This window comes from Pongo abelii, chromosome 3, assembly GCF_028885655.2.
Source record: "Pongo abelii isolate AG06213 chromosome 3, NHGRI_mPonAbe1-v2.0_pri, whole genome shotgun sequence".
NCBI classification, from domain to species: domain Eukaryota; kingdom Metazoa; phylum Chordata; class Mammalia; order Primates; family Hominidae; genus Pongo; species Pongo abelii.
Window position 1 is genome coordinate 38,218,884 of NC_071988.2, and position 14,507 is coordinate 38,233,390.

General features: G+C 43.5%; 1 protein-coding gene across 11 annotated transcripts in view; it reads left to right on the forward strand.

Annotated features, from left to right (window-relative positions):
- Positions 1–14,507, forward strand: part of FAM114A1 (family with sequence similarity 114 member A1) — a 76,002-nt gene that overhangs the window by 616 nt on the left and 60,879 nt on the right. For 4 of the 11 annotated variants that reach the window (XM_063723793.1, XM_063723796.1, XM_054553827.2 and 1 more), the window contains exons 2-3: positions 64–215; positions 9,735–10,090. In XM_063723793.1, coding sequence (XP_063579863.1) covers positions 9,743–10,090 — 348 coding nt within the window. In that variant the 5' untranslated portion in view covers positions 64–215; positions 9,735–9,742. The remainder of the gene's footprint in view (positions 1–63; positions 216–9,734; positions 10,091–14,507) is intronic. The other 7 variants (XM_024246144.3, XM_063723795.1, XM_024246145.3 and 4 more) reach the window with 2 other exon arrangements.

Below are 14,507 nucleotides of genomic sequence, written 5' to 3' on the forward strand. Positions count from 1 at the left end.
GGCCTTGGCACAGGGAGCTCAGGCCTTGACCTCCCCGCCCCCCTCGCCTTACCCCTCCCCCAGCAGCCGACCCACGCCCTGCCTGCTCTTCCAGTCCAGCCAACACTCTAAGCAGGCACCGCCTCCATTCGCAGCCCCCGGGATGGGTCCCACTCCCTACCCCAGATCCCCAGGCCACCTCCACCCAGTCGGCTAGCCCTCGCCTCTGCCATCCGGTGAGTATTTCCAGGCACCTCAGACCAGGCGCCTGAACGTCACTGCCTTTTACTAAGTAGGAAGGCATCTCTCTATGGGCTGTGAGAGCATTACCTATGCCCTACTGATCCCATCAGTTCCCATCCTAAACATCTTGAAGGACACAGGCAGGTGGCTTTTTAAATCAGTGTCCTCTGAACTCCCTGTGACCTCAGCCAACCTGTGACAACTGAGAATGAGACGGGCTCTATCCTCAGAGCCTCTCTTTGCCCTCTCTGCAGCCTAGTGGCTCCTTCCCTACCCCACCCATATGCCTGCGGCCCCGCCCTCCTTCCATCAAGCCTGAGCTTGGGAAAGAATCTGATAAACTTCTTACATTGTAACCTTTAAGTGAAGGAATGAGACGTTAGGGATGGATTTGAGGCACAAGTGAGACAGTGCAGAAGGAATTTGAGGGTCGGAGGGGGCCTTCTTGAATCTGAGCGATTCAGACCATAAAAGTAAACTTGTCTTTCTTTATTTGACGAGGCTTACATCAAACATGGTTTCTCTTTTATTAATATCAAACACAATGTATTTCAATTCAGTAAATATCTGAGGGACAGAAACCAACCTAGGTGCTGTTGGTCACAGTCTTGGAGGACAGAATGGCAGAAGTAAATACTCCATAAATACATGGAATAGAAATCTGTGCAAAGTGCCAAAAACATAGAAGAGGTAGCAGTTATTTCATTGGAGGGAGTGGGGCAGATTAAGGAAAAATTCAGAACGAAAGGTAACATTAGACATTGGGTGTCCAGAGGAATAGGAGTTTGCCAGGCAGCTGGAGGAAGGGCAGCACCGGGGCAGAGGAACCAGCGTAAGCAAAGACAGGGAGATGTGAAGAGTTATGGGGAATGGAGAAAAGACTGGTGAGGCAGGAGTGGAGGGTACTGAGAGTTGCAAGCAGTGGAGAGAGATTGGAGCTGGATTATGACGGGAAGTGTGAAGATATTTACACCTAATGGTTTTTAAACAGGGGAGCAAATAGGTCCAAAAATGCCTGGCAGCCGCACAGAGAATAGGCTGGAGCCTGGGTACATAGACTTGTCAAGCTTTATACAAACTCATACAAACCGCTACAACCTCATTAAGGGCCTCTCATCCAGAGTTTTTATTCCTGGTCCTTTGCTGACTGGCACTTTTTTTTTTTTTAACTGGGGGAGATGACCTCACATGGGATATCATGATAACCAGATTTTTATGCTGCCAAGTCAGGCCATTTTTTTAAAAAAATCCATCCACTGTCACTACTATTTCATAAAATGAAAGACATTTTAATACCAAGAAAAAGCACAAAGGCTAAACTTGAAAGATGAAGGCAGTCCTTTACATTTAATAAATTTAGATTTATGAAAAACTTGCGATCTTGTCCTCATTTTTCTCTATCATCACAGACTTGCCCCAGTCCTGCAGGTGGGGTTTGGAAAAAAAGCATCGAGATCAGTTTGTCCATCCTAGCTTTACAGAGGAGCAGGTGTAAGCACAGTGAGGATGAGCAAGTTGTGTGCTCACAAAGGGATACTGGGACCAGAGGCCACATCCCTTGACGCCTGCAGGGCACAACTCTTTCCACCTCAGAATACCATCGCTCCCACCTCTCATTATTCCTCCATGCAGCCTCATGTCCTGGCCTCTCAGACAACCTGTCCTGAATCACTACAGTCCATCCCTGATGCTTGGACATTTGCACATGCTCTCATCCCACCAGGCCTGAATCACCACATCAAAGACACTTTCAAGGTTCTCCCTTGCACAGGGTCAGTCTAGTTCAGGCACATCTGTCCTTGATTTGCTGTGCTGTTTTGCATCACTTTTTAAGTGTTTTGTGTTAGCTCCTCAAACAGATGATTCATTTCTGAAGGATAGTGACCATGTCTTCTGTTTTATACTTATTTTTGGGGCTGTGATGTTGCTGCTTCAATACCTTGCATAGTTCTGGGAGCATTTTAGGTGATGAATGAATTTACTCATGAAAAACTAACTTATTCCCAGCCCACAAAGACTTCTTTATATGCCACCCTTCCTCTCCTTAGAGTTTCCTGAAGCAGCCCCCTTGTTGCTGTGGATTGAGTCTCCCTAGCCTCCAGTCCACGAGACATGGCTACAGTGATCAATGTTCCTAACCATAAATCAGGAAAGGTTTCTAAGTCTGGCTTATGGAACACCCGGACAGAGATGGAAACCTCCCAGGAAACACAGTGCTTGTCACGATTGTAATCCTGGTGGACTCCAGCAGCCCCTGCTCAGAAACGGTTGTGTATTTCAAACACACAGTTTCTAGTGGTTTCATACAAAAGGGTACAGTCTGAAAAATGATTACATTTCCCCCATCATAATAGCATCCACAGTCGATAAAGTTCTACCAGAACAACCAAACAAAAAATAATTTTTTTTCGTTTTGATTTGGGGGAAATTAGACCTGTAACAAGCAGAGATAAATATGGTTTAGAGATACACACAATTAGAAATTGAAATAGGGCTGATCTTGCATGACCCTTTTGTTTTTTTACAATTAGAAATTGAATTAGGACGGATCTTGCATGGCTTTTTTTTTTTTTTTTTTTGCCACAGGGTCTCACTCTGTCACCCAGGCTGGAGTGCAGTGACATGATCTTGGCTCACTGCAGCCTCTGCCTTCCAGGTTCAAGCAATTCTCATGCCTCAGCCTCCAGAGTAGCTGGGATTACAGGCACATGCCACCATGCCCAGCTACTTTTTTTGTATTTTTAGTAGAGACGGGATTTCACTCTGCTGGGCAGGCTGGTCTGGAACTCCCGGCCTCAAGTGATCCACTTGCCTTGGCCTCCCAAAGTGCTAGGATGTGAGCCACTGTGCCTGACCGATGACCATTTTTAAATTTAACAGATGTAAAGATCTAGTATTACTAAAATTTATAAATTATCCATAAATATTTTAAACAATAATCTATAAATATTTTAAATAACAATCCATAAATATTTTTTGACAATAATCCATAAATATTTTTTAACAGTTCCCATTTAACATCTTACAGCTGAGTTTCTGGGGTATTTCTGAAGGCATGGTTTGTGTTGGTTGAATGCAGAGCAGCCACAGAGAGGAGTTTTATTGCAGCACTTTTTCTACATTTGGGATACACTGACCTAAGGTAATTTGGCCATCAGAGATAGGTAAGGACTATAGGTTTCCTCCTCTGCAACTTCCCTACCAAGAGCTAAATTACCATGAATCCAAGTTCACTGATGGAATTCTGCCATAAACCCACACATGTATTAGCAAATAGGCTTAGTTAACCAGTCTGTTCTTATAAGCTCAAGGAAGTCCTAGCTCACTGTCCTTTTAGGCCTGTGTTCTAGAGGCAGGACTCAGCTAAGCTTCTAGTCACCTTCAGGCTTTGGAGTCTTGCATTCAGCTAGAGAACCTAGAAGAACCCTGCTCCAAAGGGTAAGTCAGCTGCTGGATTCAGTGCAATCTCATGTCTTGGGTATAGAAGCAGAGAAGGCACCTGTACGTTATTTCTTGCCGATCCACATATCTGAGGCATCTTTCATGTCACCTGAAAAATTATTTCTCATATCCCTTATGCTAATTAGCATACCCTGGAGTGCCCATCAGAGAGGATGGTAGATGAACCCTCTAAAAAGAGGTGGACACCTCATTACAGATTTTTAAGTGCACACTTCAGATGTCATCCAGCCACCCTTAGGGCATAAATTAAAACTAAGTAACATGCATGTGTCACATAGTATATGCTGAACTATTTTAGGATACTTTATGAACAAGATAACAACACATGAGGGCAAGGCTTGTACCTTCAGGCATCCATAATGGTTTTTATTTACCCATAAGTGTTTATCACAGCCAGATTTACTCTTGATGTTCCTGCTTATAGAAAAGTGAAATAGTTTGGGACCTCTTAATAATCCAGATTAATAATAAGGACTTTCAAATTACCTTACAAAGAAATAAAAAGATCAGACAATGTCTACCATCTACTGATTTTAAAGAATGAGAATAAAAGTGATGGCAAGGTATCATTTATTCATGAACCCATTCTCCTCATTGTTGTGTCCATACGATTCATGTGAGGATAATAAATTAAGACAGGGAAATCTTTAGGCCGTGGCAATCAAGCAAAGTCCTAGGCCATGGGTAAGCAGACATTTTCGGAAACAGGCCAGATAGTAAATATTTTAGGCTTTGTGACTTTGCAGCCCATATGGCCTGTGTTGCAATGACTCAACTCCGCTATTGTAGTGCCAGAGAAACCATGACGGTCCCATATGTAAACAAAGGGTGTATCTCTGGTCCACTAAAACTGTGTTTACCAAAACAGGCAGAGGACAAGATTTGGCCTGCAGACTGTGATTTGCCAACACCCTGTCCTAGGCTAGCCTTGATTCAGAGAGGGGGTTTTCACAAAGATTTTGTAAACTTCCAAACGACAACAGCCTTTTTAGCAGACCCCATCAATTCTACTCACCTCCCATAAACCACCCACAATACTGCCCCTTCTCTATACAGTGGGTTTCTATCATTCTTTACTATTTCAGCTAGGCTTGAACCTGGCTCCTTCACAGCCCATGGCCCACCTTGAATATCCTAAACTTTGTATACCAGCTCGAGGAAAGTTTGCATTCGTTGCCATTCTTACATGTAGACTTGTTTACAGGAATATTATCACTGAATTCAAGGTCTGGCAGATATTTTTGCTTATACAAATACATTCTAACTCAATTAACTGGGAGGTGAAGGAAAAAAAGAAAGACAATACGGAAATGTCAAGTCATTTGGAACCATCTGCTGTAAGAGAGCTCCTGAGTGTCTGTACACAAATATTAATCTAACTCAACAGGCATATTTGTTGAGCTTCCTACCATGCACAGGAAGCCATGCCAAGTACTATGTAGAATATGAATACAAAACAAGGAAGGTCTTTGTCTTTATAGAATTTACAAATTATAGGAAAAACTGAAGCAACTCTAATCAAAGAGGACTTCAACTGTCTAAAGTAAGATAAACACAAAATGCCCTCAGAAGGGTTCAGAAGGAAAATGTTCAACCTGGAGGAACAAAGAATGGAGGAGGCGATTATTTTAACTGGGCCTTCAATGTGCAAAAGAACAACATATGGAACCAACAGCTGCTGAGGGTCTCTTGTGGATGTGCCAGGCATTGCACAGATATTTACACTGTCTCATTTAAGGTTTTGTAGGAAATCTTGGGAGGTAAGCCTGGTGGGATGAGAGCACAGAGGTCCCTGGATACCAGCTGAAGCATGTGGCATCATCTCAGGAGGGAGAGGAAGGGGAAGCTCCTGAGGATGTGTGAGCAGGAAAGCCATGTAATTAGAGCCGTGAGGTGAAGGATGGGAAGTAAGGGGAAGAGCTGCGGTGAACAGGGGAACCCGATACTGAAATAGTCATCATGAACCATGATGAGGACCTTGCCGTGAGAAGAGGAGTAAAAGAATGCAGATAGAGTCTCAATAAAGAGCCTCTAGGATTTGGCCACTGACTGAATGTAAGAAAAGAGGCAGATGGCATTGCTGATAGGACTCTGATGTGGTTCAGTCTCAAAGTCAGACATGGGTTCAAATTTCAAATGTACAATTTACTAAAAGTGTGACTTCTGAGCTTCAGTTTCCTCGTCTGTAAAATGGAGCTGATAGCATTCAACTCACAGGAGATAATACATTTAAAGAGCATGGATACAGTAAGCACTCAATAAATGATAGCTGTTGATACTATATATTCTTGAGAGGGTGAAAGCGTGGTAAATGACAGCTCTGAGTTATTGGGAAAATCTATGTGTGAGATGGTATCTCATTATGGTTTTTATTTGCATTTCTCCAATGATTAGTGGTGTGCATTTTTTCATATGCTTGTTGGCCACGTATGTGTTTTCTTTTGAGAAGTACCTGTTTATGTCATTTGCCCATTTTTAAATGGTTTTTGTTTTGTTTTTTGCTTGTTGATTTAAGTTCCTTACAGATTCTGGATATTAGACCTTTGTCACATGCATAGTTGCAAATATTTTCTGCCATTATGTAGGTTGTCTATTTATTCTGTTGATAGTTTCTTTTGCTATGTAGAAGCTCTTTTGTTTAATTAGCTCCCACTTGTCAATTTTTGTTTTTGTTGCAATTGCTTTTGGAGTCTTTGTCATGAAATCTTTGCCAGGGCCGATATCCAGGATAGTGTTTCCTAGGTTCCTAGGTTTTCTTCTAGAGTTTTTATAGTTTTTGGTTTTACATTTAAGTCTTTAGTCCATCTTGAGTTTATTTTTGTATATGGTGTAAAGAAGGGGAACAGTTTCAATCTTCTACATATGGCTGGCCAGTTAACCTAGCACAATTTATTGAATAGAGAGTCCGTTCCGCATTGTTATTGTTGGCTTTGTCAAAGATCAGATGGTTTAGGTGTGTGGCTTTATTTCAGAGTTCTCTGTTCTGTTCTGTTGGCTTACATGTTTTATTTTTGTGCCAGTACCATGGTGTTTTGGTTACTATGACCTTGTAGTATAGTTTGAAGTTGGGTAGTGTGATGCCTCCAGCTTTGTTCTTTTTGCTTAGGAATGCTTTGGCTATTTGGGCTCTTTTCTCGTTCCACATGAATTTTAGAATATTTTTTTCTAATTCTATGAAAAACATCATTGGTAGTTTGATAAGTATAGCATTGAATCTGTACATTGCTTTGGGTAGTATGGCCATTTTAACAATAATGATTCTTCCTATCCATGAGCATGGAAAGTTTTTCCATTTGTGTCATCTCTGATTTCTTTGAGCACTGTTTTGTAATTCTCATTGTGGAGCTCTTTCATCTCCCTGGTTAGCTGTATTCCTATGTATTTTGTTCTTTTTGTGGCTATTGTGAATGAAATTGCATTCTTGATTTGGCCCTCAGCTTGGACATTATTGGTGTATAGAAATGCTACTGATTTTTGTACATTGATTTTGTATCTTGAAACTTTGCTGAAGTTGTTTATCAGATCTAGGAGCCTTTGGGCAGAGACTATGGGATTTTCTAGGTGTAGAATCATATCATCTGCAAAGATAGTTTGTCTTCCTCTCTTCCTATTTTATTTCGTTCTCTTGCCTGATTGCTCTGGCTGGGACTTCCACTACTGTGTTGAACAGAAGTAGTAAGAGTGGGTATCCTCGTCTCGTTCTGGTTCCTAAGGGGAATGCTTCCAGTTTTTGCCCCTTCAGTATGATGTTACCTGTGGGTTTGTCATAAAAGGCTCTTATTACTTTGAGATATGTTCCTTCAATGCTTAGTTTGTTGAAACAGAGCATTTTTATCACCACCGAAAGTTCCATTGAATAGTGCTGCTTTACATGATATCAATAATTTGTAAGCTTTCAAAGGGTTTTCTGCTTTAATGGCTACATTCCTTACTTGGTTTCTACCTCACTTCTTACCCTTCAGGTTTATCCTTGACTAAACCATTGTTTAGGCCTCCATCAGCTGGTCCCCAACAAGGAATACTGTGTGTATATAGGTCTCTTTCTCACTGTGAATTTCTGACAAAGATGTTGCAAAGCTAAATGGCAAGTATTTTTTTTGATAAGTGCTCAGGTATTTTCTAGACTTATTCTTTTTTTTTTTTTTTTTTTGAGACAGTCTCGCTTTGTCACCCAGGCTGGGGTACAGTGACACAATCTCAGCTCACTGCAACCTCCACCCCCCAGGTTCAAGCAATTATTGTGCCTCAGCCTCCTAAGTAGCTGGGACTACAGGTGCATGCCACCACGCCCAGCTAATTTTTGTATTTTTAGTAGAGGCAGGGTTTCACCATGTTGGCCTTGGCTGGTCTTGAACTCCTGGCCTCATGTGATTCACCCAACTCAGCCTACCAAAGTGCTGGGATTACAGGTGTGAGCCATTGCACCCTGCCTTCCTATGCTTATTCTCATTATTGCTACAAATATAATTAATAAAGCCAGAGTCAATAATTTTAAAGATACAGGTAATACTCTTAGTTCCCATAGGAGTAGTCCTTCATGCCAAGTAAGAGCTCCAGGAAAGTTTAAAGATAGCCCTGTAGGTTTGTGTTAGCTTCCTATCAGTGCTGTGACAAATTACAACTAACTTCGTGGCTTTTGCCTACACAGACTTATTCTCTTGGAGTTCTGGAGGTCAGAAGTCTGAAATCAGTGTCCATGGGCTAAAGTCAAGTTGCTGGCAGCCTGGTTCCTTCTAGAGTCTTTGAGGGGAGAGTGGTTTCTTTTCCCTTTTCAGCTTCTGGTGGCCACCCATATTCCTTGGCTTTGGGCCCCTTCCTTCATCTTCAAAGTGCGTCACTCCAGCCTCTGCTTCTGTCATCACATCACCTTTTCCTCTTTGTAATCAAGTCTCCCTCTGCCTCCGTATGATAAGGACACTTGTGATTACATTTAAGGCCAACTCAGATGATCTAAAATAATCCCCTCATCTCAAGATCCTTAACTTACTCACATCTGCAAGGTTCCTTTTGTTATGTAAGGTAACACTCACAGGTTCCAGGAATTGGGATATGGTTATCTTGGGGGCCATTCATTACTCCATCAGTCCCCAACCTTTATGGCACCAGGAACTGGCTTTGTGGAAGACAATTTTCCCACAGATCAGCAGAAACGGGTGCGGGGGAGATGGTTTTGGGATGATTCGAGCACATTACTATTGTGCACTTTATTTCTATTATTATTACATTGTAATTTATAATGAAATAATTATACAACTCACCACAAGGTAGAATCAGTGGGAGCCCTGAGCTTGTTTCCCTGCAACTAGATGCTCCCACCTGGGGGTGATGGGAGACAGATCATCAGGCATTAGGTTCTCATAAGGAGTGCACAGTCTGGATCCCTCACACGTGCAGTTCACAATAAGTTTCATGCTCCTATGAGAATCTAATGCCACCACTGATCTGATAGGAGGCAGAGTTCAGGTGGTAATGCGAGCAATGGGGAGCAGCTATAAATACAGAGGAAGCTGTGCTCATTCACCTACCACTAACCCCATGCTGGGCAGTGCGGTTCCTAACAGGCCATGGACTGGTACAGGGAATAATGCAAGGTTGGGGACCCCTGCATTATTCAGTCTCCCACAAGGTTACATAGAGTATTGGTTAAAAAAAAAGTTTGCCCTGGCCGGGCGCGGTGGCTCACGCCTGTAATCCCAGCACTTTGGGAGGCTGAGGCAGGTGGATCACCTGACGTCGGGAGTTCGAGATCAGCCTGATCAATATGGAAAAACCCCCATTTCTACTAAAAACACAAAATAAGCCAGGCGTGGTGGCACATGCCTGTAATCCCAGCTACTTGGGAGGCTGAGGCAGGAGAATCGCTTGAACCTGGGAGGTGGAGGTTGCAGTGAACCGAGATCATGCCATTGCACTCCAACCTAGGCAACAAGAGTGAAACTCCATCTAAAAAAAAAAAAAAGTTTGCCCCTACCAGATTTATTTATCCAGGACTTTGAATTGAAGCTTAACAATTCAATGAAAGCATGAGGTGTTTATAATTGTGTTGACAGATACAAAAATGTCTGATGATGCTGGTGACACCTTAGCCACTGGAGACAAAGCAGAAGTTACTGAGATGCCTAATAGTGATTCTTTACCTGAGGATGCAGAAGTGCATTGTGATTCAGCTGCAATTTCACATGAGCCAACACCAGCTGACCCCAGAGGGGAGGGGCATGAAAATGCAGCTGTGCAGGGTGCAGGGGCTGCCGCCATTGGGCCCCTTGTGCATCCTCAGGATGCCAACGCCATGGAGCTCCCGCTCAATGGAGACGTGACTGAGGATACACTTGCTGAGTGTATTGATTCCGTCAGCCTTGAGGCAGAACCCAGATCCGAAATACCGCTGCAAGAACAGAATTATCCGGTAAGAATGGGTCATTCAATTCACTTCAGCCTAAGTTCTTGCTTATATCTACCGTGTGCAGAGCTAGCACCAAGCTCTGTGGGTGGGAATTGGGAGTTCAAAATGTACTGTGACATCCCCTCTGTCATCAGAAATGTGTTGCGTAGTGAGATTAGACATATATGAAAATAATTTGTCATAATATTTGCATTTTGATAAATGTATTATTAACAGTAACAGCCACCAATTGTCAGACACAAGCTGTGTGCCAGGCACTCTGCTAGCCACTTTATATGTTATGTAATTCACCCCACCAACAGTTCAAACTTGGGTATTACTAACTCCAGCTTATACCTGTGGCAACCAGGCTCAGAGATGGTAGCTTGTCCTGGGCTACTTGGTTGTAAATGGAAAACGTAGTAATATCACACATCATGACTCCAGATAATTAACAAGCCTGATTCCACCCTAAACAAGTCAATGTTTCTTTAAGATCACTTAAAATCTGATGTATATTTACAAGTCCATGGTGGAGATCTTCAGCCTTCAGATCACTGTTTTATCATCACACACCACCTTCCAGGGGAACAGAGGCAGAATGCACTCATCACCCCTTCCCTTTCAGTGCCTGCACCTATCTCTCAGGGTATGAGATAAGCCAGATCTCCCTGTTGGCACCTGGGCCACCAAGAAGACTATCCCAGCAGGATTTTCCTGGAGCATTCACCTCCAGCCATGTGGGGCCGGGCAGGGGTGGCAGATGCCCCGCATGAAAGGAGGAGACAGGCTGCTCTCCTCATCCTGTCTGGGATGGACTGCCTTCTAGAAGGGTGGTGCAGGAGGGAGGAATTGGGGTCTTCCCTCAGCCAGGCCCAGCCCTGTTCATCCTGAAGTGTGCCACCACAGATCACCCCCTTGAGGTGACTGCGGCATGACGTGAGGGACAGGAACTCAACAGGGAACCAGGGGCCCTGGGCGTTCACCCTCCAATCTATCATTAACTCCATGAGCTTGGGCCAGACAAACTAATGTCTCTGCACTTCAGGTTTTTCCTCTATAAAGTGAAGAATTCTCACATGAAGACCTTGATGCATCCTTCTGACTAATGTTTTATGACTCTTGTATTCAAGATTGGGCTTCCCTCCCACCCACTTTTCTCAAGGGGTTTGACCCTCACAACTGTCTGCGATGGGCTTCCTCAGGGGCAAGGTGTTTCCCTTCACTGGAAGTGTTTAAACAAAAGCCGAACGGTCATTTTGTAGGGATGTTATGGAAGCGATTTGAGGACCAGCTGGGAGTTTGAATCAGATAGGGTAAACATACACAAAATTTTGTTTATGAGTTTCAAGAGGTCGCTGACCCTTTGAAGCCATCCATACATGCCCTAAATAATTAAGAGCCCCTAGACCAGAAGTTCTCAACTTCAGCTGAATGTTACCAACCACTGGGGAGACTTAAAATGTATTGAAGCCTGGGCAACGTGGCAAACCCTGTCTCTACGAAAAATACAAAAAATTAGCCAGGCATGGTGGCACGCACCTGTAGTCCCTGCTACTCAGGAAGAGGCGGGAGGATCACCTGAACCCAGGTGGTCAAGCCTGCAGTGGGCCGAGATTGCACCATTGCACTCCAGCCTGGGCAATGATGGTGAAACTCTGTCTCAAAAAAATAAATAAAATAAAATAGAGTAGAATGGAATAGAATAGAATAGAAAATATTGATGCTAGGGTCCCAACCCCAAGGATTCTGATTCCAGAATGGGGCTTAGACATCAGCAATTTTAAAAAGTACCCCAAGTGGTTCTAATGTTTGGCCAGGATTGAGAATAATTAGTTTAGGCTAAAGAATTTTCAAGGTCCTTTTTATGATTCTTTGAATAGGTGATCTTCAGTATCATTCCAGCTCTAAAATGCTGTGGTGCTACAATAACACTTTAAAAGTATTTGGAGACAAGCCCTTTCATTCTTTTGGCTACTAGGACACTTTTTCATCTGTTAATCTTAGAAAAACAATAGCAGTAACAGCCACAAAACACATAGGAAGTAAAAGTGGGACATTAATAAGCCGCAGGTTTGGCAGTTTGCATGGTATTGGTGAAGAGATGGACCACTAGATTATGTCAAGAATCAGCCCGAATAGGAAATGGCAGAGTGAGGATTTGAGCAGAGTCTTCCTGACTCCACAGCCTGCTTTGCCTCCACACTGTCTTTCTCATGTAGGGAGCTATGGTTCCCAATTTTCATCCTAAGTGCTACTGTTAACAAATATCTTGGTACAGTAAGAAAAATATAACTTAGCCACACCATTTTCACCTAAGATGACTTATACTATACAAGCTCTACTAATTCAAAATCCATATGCTGTTGATAGATTATACATTCCAATTTCAGACATAAAAATTATAGCAGGATTGTTCATGAAGACAGCACAGTAAGGCCAGGCATGGTGGCTCATGCCTGTAATTCCAGCACTTTGGGAGGCCAAGGCAAGTGGATCACCTGAGGTCAGGAGTTCAAGACCAGACTGGACAACATGGTGAAACCCCATTTCTACTAAAAAAGCAAAAAGTAGCCGGGTTGGGTGGCACGTGCCTGTAGTCCCAGCTACTTGGGGGGCTAAGGCAGGAGAATCTCTTGAACCTATGAGGCGGAGTTGCAGAGAGCCGAGATGAAGTCACTGCACTCCAGCCTGGGTGACAGCAAGACTCCGTCTCAAAAAAAAAAAAAAAAAAAAAATCAGTATGCTCCTACCAGATTTGCCTGAAATGTTTTGGTCAAATGGAATGAACCTTGCTTTGAAAACACCTTATAAACCTCTTTAATGCTATAGAAATTGAGCCTGTTGGTAACAGGTACTCCACCTTCCCCACCCCCTGCAACACTGACAGCATTTCAAGGACCTTGGAAAGGGGAGAAATTCCTACTACTGGAGCACCACAGAATTACCTGGATGGAAGTGCAGACACTGGCCACAGAGTTGGGCCCGTGGCTCTGGATGTATTGTGTTGGGTCAGAAGCTCAGAGGGAACTGAGGAGTGGGGACAGTACCTGTGAGTCTGTTTTAAGAAGGGCAGGAAAGCCGATAGGCTGGCTGAAAGGGCCTGGAGGAGAGGATATCACTTTCACCCAGGTCTTATTTAAACCCTTCTACGTGGGTGCAAATTTAGTCTCTTTTTAAAGATTACCAGGAAAGGGGATTCTACTATCTCTCTTAGTAGTTTATCCTTTTATTAGAGTCAATTTTATGCCTAGTCTTTGATTATTGTTCATTTTTTTCTATTTTATTTGCCTCTTGTTGCATACTCATAAGAAATCATTTTGCATTGATGAAGACAACTTTTTCCCTGTTGCTCCAGAGCAGAGTGAATTGTACAAAACAAATTCTTCAATCTAAAGTTCATTACAAGGTGGTTGTTTGGATTGAACACAGGCCGCCCCTGAGGAATGGCAGGTTCTGCAGGAAAATCGCCAAGTACAAAAGCCTATTTGACCCCACGTACATCTACACCTGATAAATTCTCATCACCCCTTTAAAAAAGTTTCTGGCCGGGCGCGGTGGCTCACGCCTGTAATCCCAGCACTTTGGGAGGCCGAGGGGGCCAGATCACCTGAGGTTGGGAGTTCGAGACCAGCCTGACCAACATGGAGAAACCCCGTCTCTGCTAAAAATACAAAATTAGCTGGGCATGGTAGTGCATGCCTGTAATCCCAGCTACTCGAGAGGCTAAGGCAGGAGAGTCACTTGAACCCGGGAGGCGGAGGTTGCGGTGAGCCAAGATTGCACCATTGCACTCCAGCCTGGGCAACAAGAGTGAAACTCCATCTCAAAAAGTTTCTGTGAGAAAATGCTTGCTTTAGTAAAAAAAGAAAACTGGCAGAATAGACTTTGAGGACGTACTTCTGGGACATATTAGATTTTGTGATAATGCACATAAATTGTGTGTGTGTGTGTGTGTGTAAGCATACATATTTGTAAGTACCTGGGTCTGGGTCCTGTTAAAATCCACATCATTAGGCTCACATTTGCCTCAGGCAGCACGGCCACCATAACTTGGCAGGTGGGGTATTGCGACAAGCAGGTGGCCAGAGTCAAGGATGAGGCCACCTTTCTGGCTGGCACCTCTGTTTTGAAGGACCACACCGTTTATGCACTCAGATGAACTATCTCTATCTTTAGGGCTTCTTCACTTTCTGGTCCTTTCTGACATACAGACTCAGAAGCCATTGAATTGATTCAAGCGATTCTCCTGCCTCAGCCTCCAGAGTAGCTGGAGCTACTCTGCCACTATAGAGCGTCTGCCACCATGCCAAGCTAATTTTTGTATTTTAAGTAGAGATGGGGTTTCACCATGTTAGCCAGGCTGGTCTTGAACTCCTGACCTCAGGTGATCCACCCACCACGGCCTCCCAGAGTACTGGGATTACAGACATAAGCCACA